Source organism: Microtus ochrogaster, chromosome 24, assembly GCF_000317375.1.
Source record: "Microtus ochrogaster isolate Prairie Vole_2 chromosome 24, MicOch1.0, whole genome shotgun sequence".
Classification (NCBI taxonomy): domain Eukaryota; kingdom Metazoa; phylum Chordata; class Mammalia; order Rodentia; family Cricetidae; genus Microtus; species Microtus ochrogaster.
In genome coordinates, this window is record NC_022024.1 from 339,441 (window position 1) to 348,605 (window position 9,165).

The 9,165-nt window shown below is 41.1% G+C and overlaps 1 protein-coding gene across 3 annotated transcripts in view; it reads right to left on the reverse strand.

The window, feature by feature from the left end:
* Nup107 (nucleoporin 107) overlaps positions 1 to 9,165 on the reverse strand; it is a 45,004-nt gene that overhangs the window by 8,904 nt on the left and 26,935 nt on the right. For all 3 annotated transcript variants that reach the window (XM_026784578.1, XM_013350278.1, XM_026784579.1), the window contains exons 18-23: positions 6,738 to 6,807; positions 6,346 to 6,464; positions 5,287 to 5,325; positions 4,654 to 4,804; positions 3,003 to 3,115; positions 2,320 to 2,422 (exon numbers count right to left, since the gene is read on the reverse strand). In XM_026784578.1, the coding sequence (XP_026640379.1) occupies positions 2,320 to 2,422; positions 3,003 to 3,115; positions 4,654 to 4,804; positions 5,287 to 5,325; positions 6,346 to 6,464; positions 6,738 to 6,807 (595 nt within the window). The remainder of the gene's footprint in view (positions 1 to 2,319; positions 2,423 to 3,002; positions 3,116 to 4,653; positions 4,805 to 5,286; positions 5,326 to 6,345; positions 6,465 to 6,737; positions 6,808 to 9,165) is intronic.

Below are 9,165 nucleotides of genomic sequence, written 5' to 3' on the forward strand. Positions count from 1 at the left end.
ACCCACTCAGTTCCATTTCTCTGCTCCAGTACAGCTCTGGAAACTCTGTCTAGGGAATGGTGACCTACTTTTCAAAGGTGAACTGCTTCTTGATCTCTGAAGCATTTTATGTTTGTTTTCTTAGTTCTTCTAGGATGTCACAAAATTTGGCATCATGGTTTATAAAATGCAGTTTCATTGGTAAGACGTAGTTTTATTTTAGGACATTACTAAATAATGGATTCCCTAGTTATAAATTCACTTTGAGACTGAATGGCATGAGGAACCTTCATGACTCTAGCTCTGTTCCACTGTTCGTGCTACCACGCGGCCTGCTACACAGGGTCCAATGCTATGCACTTCTTCGTGGAAACTTGCAGCCTTTTCCACGCACATGCAGTGTGGTCTCTTGGTCAGATGTTTCTGTCTGGACATACACGTCCCAGTTTTTGCTAAAGAACTACTGACTTTTCTTTGAGACAGGGTTTCTCTGTAGCTTTGGATCTTGTCCTGAACTAGCTCTTGTAGACCAGACTGGCCTCAAACTCACAGAGATCCACCTGCCTCTGCCTCCCGAATGCTGGGATTAAAGGACAGTAACCAAAAAAGCTACAGAGAAACCCTGTCTCGAAAATCAAAAAAAAAAAAAAGCAAGAGCTACCACAGCCCGACCTAAAGCTCTGTATCTTGTGGAGGCATTTTCTCAATTGAGGTTCCCACCTTTTAGATAACTCTAGTTTGTGTCTCAAATTGAGATAAAACTAGCCAGAACAGGAAGTGACTTGGAAATAAAGGTTGTCTTTATATAAAGATAGATGATATCAAGCAAGGTGGTAGAAGCAGGCGGATCTCTGTGAGTTTGAGGCCAGGTCTGGTCTACAAGAGCTAGTTCCAGGACAGCTAGGGCTGTTACACAGAGAAAACCTGTCTCAAAAAAACCAAAGCCAAAACCAAACCAAACCAACCAAACAAAAACCCTACTGACTTGAGGCTGTGGAAGTGGCTTGATCTAAAGGATCTATCTAGGTTCAATACTCAGGACCCACATGGCAGCTCAAAACTGTAACTACAGTTTCAGACGATCCAGGGAAACAAGGCACGCATGTGGCGCACATATATATGCAAACAGGCAAAAATACCTATACACATAAAATAGAATAAATCTTTTAAAAAAAAAAAAAGAACCATTGACTTGAGAGACCAAAGTAACTTGTGCTTTGTGACCTATGCCAAACGGTGGTGGCGCACACCTTTATCCCAGCACTCAGGAGGCAGAGGCAGGCAGATCTTTGAGGCCACCTTGGTCTACAAAGCAAGCTCCAGGACAGACTCCAAAAAGCTACAGAGAAACTCTGTCTCAAAAAAAGAAAACCCAGAACCAAACCAAAACAACAACAAAGTGAGGACCTAGCTGAGGAGACACTCAGGTGGAGGTGCTCACCGCCACGCCCAAAGACCCAACTTCACCAAGAGTTTGCTGTCCTCTCACCTTCAGACGTAAACTCCCCAGCTCAAAGACAAAAACTAAAGAGATACAGTAAGAATAAGCAGCTGGGGCAGGAGAGATGGATCAGCAGCTAAGAGCACTGGCGGCTCGTCTGGAGAACCCGGGTTCAATTCCCAGCACCCACATGGCAGCTCACACTGTTTGTAAATCCAGTTCCCCAGGATCTCACACTGTCACATCTATGCACATAAAATAAAGTTAAAAAGTTATAAAGGAAAGAAAGAAAGAAAGAAAGCAAGAAAGAAAGAAAGAAAGCAAGAAAGAAAGAAAGAAAAAGAACAAGCACGTGTCACTGATGATGGACAAAGGTCAAATCTGTACCTTCAGCATCATGGACTGGGTATGCTAGAGGCAGTCAGCACAGGCCTGCCATTATCGGGCTAGTCAGTGCTTATTTATTCGCTATCACATATATGAGTGTTCTTGCCTACATGTATGTATGTGTACCATGTATGAACCTGGTACTCACATGGACCAGAAGATCCTCTGGCTCATTATGGATGGTTGTCAGCTGCCATGTAGGTGGTGGGAATTGAACTTGGTTCCTCTAAAGAGTAGCAGGCCCTCCTACCTGTGAGCTCACTGCAGCCCCAGTGAACAGTTAATGAATGGATGACTATTCAGTGCTACAGAGTCAATTCAGAGGGTGGATAAGTGGGCCACTGGCCACTGAGGGCACACAGGTGGAAGCAACTGATCCAAAGAGCACCTGTTCCCTAGAACTGACGTGAGCTTGAAGTCCTTACTGAGTGTCCCACCTTCCACTTATTTATGAAATAAAGAATAAAAGTTAAAACTTATGGATCTGATGACAAGGTAAGACTCCAACCCACCTAGGAACTTCCTCATGATGGCATTGCCCTGCTTCAGTGCTTCTGCCCTCTGCGCTGGGTCGAACACCAACCAGTCAATCACGTCCACCTTTACACGGTCCTCCTAGTCATTGGAAGCAGGGAACATCCATTTTATTTTAGTTACTTTGCAAATGAGCGGAACTTATAATGCACTCTAAATGAAAAACATTTTCCCCACCTCATTTAAAATTATGAAAAAAGCCAACTTTCCTCAGTTTGTTCTACTTAACAGATCTCCCCTAAATTACTGAAGAAACTCACTGGCCTATGAACGTGGAATCATTCATTGTCTGTCTTGCCAAGCAATGCAGGAAATAACCCCGGGGCTCAGAAATGCTAGGTGAGCACTCTGTCACTGAGCCATACTCCCAGCCCCAAGCCATTGCCCTTCTGAGATTTCACTTTCTTCCTAAAGACAGAACTCAGCAGCTTTTAAAGTATCTGGTGGAACCTGATAAGCAAAAAGCCAATCCTTAGGTCTACTCTATAAGAGAATCCTTTGTAGAATATTCCTTTAATACTGTATGAATATATGTCACTGTGATTGGTTTAAAGGCCTTTATTGATTATATATATATATATATTTTAAAGACAGTCAGAAGCCAGTGTATTAGGGAAATACACCAAGAACAAGAAGACAGATTATAAGTAACACAAATTACCTCAGTAGTGCCAGTATCTAGGGATGGAGCCAGGTCATGGTGACTAAATTCACCATTATCTTTCTTTCGAATATTCTCAACTACAGTTTTTGTTATTGTTGCAACATCCAAATCTAAGGAATTTTTGAAAATGACAAAACAAAAACCAAAGAGTAGTTATTAATATGATTATTATCTAAATAGTCACAATAATTTGATAACATTGAAATAATTCTCTTATTTTTGGCACTGAGGATTGAACCGACGGCTTTACAGATGTTGGATAAGCATCCTGTCGCTGAGTTTCATCCCTAGACTCTAATGCACAGGGCCAGTGAGATGGCTCAGCAAGTAAGGGTGCTGCCACAACACATCAGAAGGAAAGCAACTGCAGGTTGTCTTCTGATCTCCACATGAGCACCACGGGACCTGAACACTTACTACTAAAATGTTATTTTAAATACAATGTACACATTTGAAAACTACCCTAACTAAAAACATTTTAGGCTGGGTGTGGTGACTTGTGCCTGTAATCCCAGCACTTAGTGGATGAGTCAGAGGACCACAGAATCTGAGGCTAGCCTGGGCAAGTTCCAGGCCAACTTGGGCGATATAGTAAGAATTTTTTTTTCGAAGAAACAAAACCAAAAACAGAAACAAAATTTTTACACAAGTTAAAGTTATTTTCATTCTTCAAAAGAATTTAACTGAGACTTTTACTCCTGTCTTTCTTCCGTAAAAGAAATAAGACCTAATACTAAGACACATGCCAAAATGACAATCTGCCCAAAGGCCAATAAGGGAGCTGGCTCATGAGGCAGGAAATCAGACGCTGCCTGAAAACAGGGTGGAAGGAGAGACCAATACCTAAGCGTGTTCTCTGACCCCACACCCGTGCTGTGGCACACATGTTCTGGCATGTGCATATCTCCACCTTTATTTTTAGATTTATTTCTTTTTTTATGTACATTGGTGTTTTGCCTGCATGTATGTCTGTGAAAGGGTGCCCGATCTCTGGAACTGGAGTTACAGAGAGTTGTGAGCTGCCATGTGGTGCTAAAAATTGAACCTGGGTCCTCTGGAAGAGCAGCAGTGCTATTAACCACTGAGCCATCTCTCCAGCCACCCTGTCCTTTCTTATATACACAAACATATTTTTTATGTGGATAGAGGTGATAAATATACCTATAAATACTCATTTGAAAATGTCACAACAAAACTCATTATTTTATACAATATACACATAAAAAGAAATAATAGATGAAATTCTTTATTTTGGTTTTTTGAAATAGGGTTTCCCTATGTAGCCCTGGCTGTCCTTGGACTCAGAGATTCGCCTGCCTCTGCTGGGGTTAAAGGTGTGTGCCACCATCACTGGCAACAGATTGTTGCAGGAGGTCCTTCCGCTTCTCCAGCCTATAGCCGCTGAGATACCAGCCCATTGGGGCGTGGTCTCTCTCCCTTTAAAAAAGCGGCCACTTCCCTCTCCTCTCTCTCTTCACTTCCTGCTCCGCCAGCGACTAGACTCCCTTCCTGGTTGCACAGAGGGCTGACGGTGATCTGTAAGTTTTTTCCCCTTTAAATAAATACTACCCTATTAATCATAATTCCAAACTGCTGTGGCATTGTTTGTGACTTACGCCTTCAACAGATGAAATGCTTTACTTTTTACCTGCTTCTTTAGCCAGTTCCAGGCACTGATGCCGCTGCTCAAACTCTGTAACACCTTCCAAAAACAATGCATACTGGGCAACAGCAAGGTCTTGAGGCAAATGACAGGTATAAAATGCAATGAGGTTTGTATGCTTCTCACTTATTAAAAGCTAAGAAACACAAAAATCAAAGTAAACCAGATAAGTTAACAGTGCTTTGAAAAAAGTTTGCTTTAAAATTTCAAATATATTTAGGAAAGACTCTTAGGTAAGTGCTTCATATCAAAATACTTTCAAATTCTAGAAATGTATTTAGAATAATTTAAGATCTCTATGGAGTCTGGTGGCTTCCAGACCACAGGGTATTAAAATAGTATCACTTAGGGGCTGGTGAGATGGCCCTGCAGTTAAGAGCACCTGTTGCTCTTGTAGAGGACTCAGCTTGGTTCCTGGCATCTACACGATGGTTCACAACCACTCGTTACTCCAGCACCCTCTTCTGTTTTAGCACCAAAACACACATGCTGCACATACAAACATGCAGGAAAACATTCATACACATAACTAAAAAATCTTAAAAAATACAGGACCATTTTAATTTTTGTTTTCATTAAAATAGAAAAAAAATCAAATTGTAGATTCTAAAAGCTTACCTGTATGTATGTCTTTAAAACTTCAATGGAAACTTCTTCCTTCATAGAAAAAAAACATACTCCAGTTATTAACACAACTACTTATAGGTGGGTACAATAATATAATTTCTAGTAAAAATTCTACTTAAAAAGTGTTTAAGGAGCCGGGCGATGGTGGCGCACGCCTTTAATCCCAGCACTCGGGAGGCAGAGGCAGGCGGATCTCTGTGAGTTCGAGACCAGCCTGGTCTACAGAGCTAGTTCCAGGACAGGCTCCAAAGCCACAGAGAAACCCTGTCTCGAAAAACCAAAAAAAAAAAAAAAGTGTTTAAGGAATTTAATATTTACACTAAGTGATAACTACCCTAGCTAGATGCTTACCACAGCTCATGTAGTGTATTTCACCTTAACACTACTCTTTTTTCTACTTAAAACAAAACCAAACAAAACCCTCTTTTTAAAAATTATTTATTGTGTATGCATTTGTGGGGGGCCAGTTCTCTTGTTCCATTATATGGGTTCCTGTGATTGATCAAGTCATGAGACTTGGTGGCAAATGCTTTATCTGCTGAGACAGGTAACTGGCCCTCTCACCATAACTCTGTGGGTAGATACTGTCCATGCTTCACAGGGGAAGAAAGAATTCTTATATACCTGGGTAGACACTGTCCACACTTTATAGAGGAAGGAAGGAGTTCTTAGACACCTAGACTCACACAGCTAGAAAGTTACCAAGTAAGGATATGAATTCAAGACTCTCAAAACCCAAGTTTGTCAACTGTCCTATTACTATGTTGTTGTATATACTAACACCAAAATGTTACCCAACATTTAGAAAAATAAAAAACAGAAAAAGAAAGGATTTTAATTCCCACAGAATTTTGGTTCCATTAGCTTAGCTGGGTACCAACAAGGACCAAATTCTTCAAAATTAGGCAAGCATCAGCATTCTGTGGCCATAGATCAGACCCTAACAAGTCACTGACAATGAGTTATCAGTAGGTGACCACGTGGGATGGTCCTGATGACGTGGCTAACTGCAGGCATGCAGAGCAGGAGAGGCCATCCACTTTTACTTACTTTGGTCTGCAGTCCCAGGGTGCGGAAAAACAAAATAAGGTGCGTCATAAATCGGAGCAGGTGTCCAGGTAGATTGCTTCTGCTCTTGGAAAGCCATTTGCTGAATTCATCCATCAAACCTACAAGATGTCAAAGGTTCGATAGTGAGAGCACAATCAGAGAAAAAGTATCGCAAGGACACCCCAGGACACCTACAGCATCTGGTCTCACTGCCAACACCCACTGTGGAACACTCTCCACCTCGAGAGACCTGGGGTCAGCACAGATTTGGTCTTGTACACTTGAGGCGGTGGATGTCAGGGAGTCACGTGTGCTGCTTCAAGAACAGTCAGGACAAAGATGACTACCCAGAATGAAGAACTCGGGCAAAGGAAAAGAAAACTGCACCTTACCATCGATGTCTCCCAGGATGAGGAATTTCTGAACTATATGGTAATGTTCTTGATTCTCTTCCAGAACTCTCTGAAAAAGTTTTACATTGCCATAAGTCTTTTGTGTTCACTTTAAACGATGTGTTCACTGCTACGCTGAAAATGTTAAATTTTGAAGGGACATATACGAAGCTAAAAATGAAGGCTTTAGGAAGATCAAAAAACACGGAAGGATGCTGCCTTTAGAATATATTCATGGCACACAAACCTAAAACTGAACAGCATCTTCCAGAAGACAATCTATTATTAGGAAGTGCTATTCTATTTATTATTTTCTTAAAATCTCTATTTATTCATCCTGTGTGTACATATGCATGTGTGCCAAAGTCCCACTCGTGGTCAAAGGACAACTTGTAGGAGCCCACCGTGTCCATCCACCATGAGGGTCCTAGAGAGAAAACAGCCTGGAGTCTCTCCCTGCTGAGGCACCTGTGGGCCCCAAACTTACGATTCTTAACATTTTTTTTATCTTGGCATACCTCAGGAAACTAGAAAGGAGCCAAGGAGCTTAGGCAAAATCACCTACAGGACACTCTTTCAATACAAACGACACCACTCAGAATCATTCTGAAGCTGTTTCTCCTACATGTCACCGAGAGTGACAGACACAGCGGTAGGCAGACACAGAGACGAATGAACGTGACAGCTGGCAGGGCTTTGTTTTCTTAAAAAGTAGGTCATTATGATTTTTTTGGCCAAATATAGTTTAATATTTTTATTTGTCAATTGCTTTTAAATGTTTTTCTTTTGTATATTCAAAACATTCGCTGTCTGGTGTTTAGCTCAACTGCATGGCATTAGTCAAAGCTGTTTCCTTCCAGACGGAAGGCCGATTCTGTCAGGACCATTATCTTACATAATCTGTTTCCTATGAAATGGAAGGTCACACCTGCCGCCTCTCAGGCACACACATGTTTGCTCTAATTTAGACCTGTGGGTCACTGATCTGCTCAGCCCATGCGGAGGCTGCACTGTGCTGCTGTGTGCTCAGTGAGTGAGGAAGGGCTCTGCTGCTGTTTCATAATGTTTTGGCCATTCTTATTTATGCTTCTACTTACCTTTTTTTATAACACAAAAACAATCTCTCCAAATTATTAGAGTCCTATGCCAATTTTAGAAAGACTGATATTTAAGTCTTCTCATTCAGATTTATGTTTTATCTATTTTTCTCGTATCTTTATGTCTCCCAATAGAATTCTACAGTTTTCTTTGTTGAGTACTGAAACCCTTGATTAACTCTATTTCTAGCCTTTGCTGAACTTACATGAGACTGTGTGTGAGCAAGGCGCTGCCCCTCTAAGCAGTAATAACAAGACAGACACTGTGCGACTCTGGCTTGTCCAGCTACTCTGACACATTATCTTACTGAATCTAGAAACCCCTTCAGTCTTAAGTGGCCAGGATTATATCTCGTCGTATGGAATGTCCTCTATCCTTGAGACACTTCTATTCCTGACTTGGTTTTACCTACTCATAGAATTTCCAAAGTATTTATAAGGTCCTTGGCAGAAAAAGTATTAATTTTTCTTACTGTACAAAGTACAGTCCACCCAATAATAAAAAATAAATAAAAACTAACAGATAATTGTAATGAGATATAATAGGAAATCATAAACAAATGGGGCCACAGAGACGGCTCAGCAGCTAAGAGCAAAGACTGTTCTTTCAGAGAACCTGGGTTTGATTCCCAGCACCAAGATGGCAGCTAATAACTGTAACCTGAGTACCAAGGGGTCTGATGCCCTCTTCTGGCCTCCACAGGCACTGTATTCATGTGGTGCACAGACACACATGCAGGGAAAACACCCATAAACATAAAATACAAAATAAATTTTAAAAAAATTAAGAGAAATTTACAAATAAAGGGAAGCATACTCAGCTTCCTACACTGATGGGCTGGCAAAAAATACTACGTGTGCTGTTCAAAAGAGAAACAAATGCATAATTAAAGAAATTGCTAGCTGGGTGGTGATGGTGCAGCCTTTAATCCCAGCACTCGGGAGGCAACGGAGGGGAATCTCTGTGAGTTCAAGGCCAGCCTGGTCTACAAGAGCTAGTTCCAAGACAGGATCCAGAACTACAGAGACTCTGTCTTGAAAAAAATAAAAAGAAATTACTGTAGCAGTGTTCATCACTACAATCTGATACTTTTCTGTTGTCATGTTTCTCTTTCTTTTAACTTTAATTTAAATTATATAGCTTGAAAGTATACCCTATGTATAACTGTCAGTAATTTAGAAACCCAGATAATGTAGCTACACATTTGTTTTTTAACCCAGCAACCTGTCAACACTGATAAGAAACGTAGTCTTAAAGAGACAGCAACAGCAGGAAGTTCATGCATCTTCACACACAGATGTTCTCTACAGCACCAGGACCAGACTGAGCA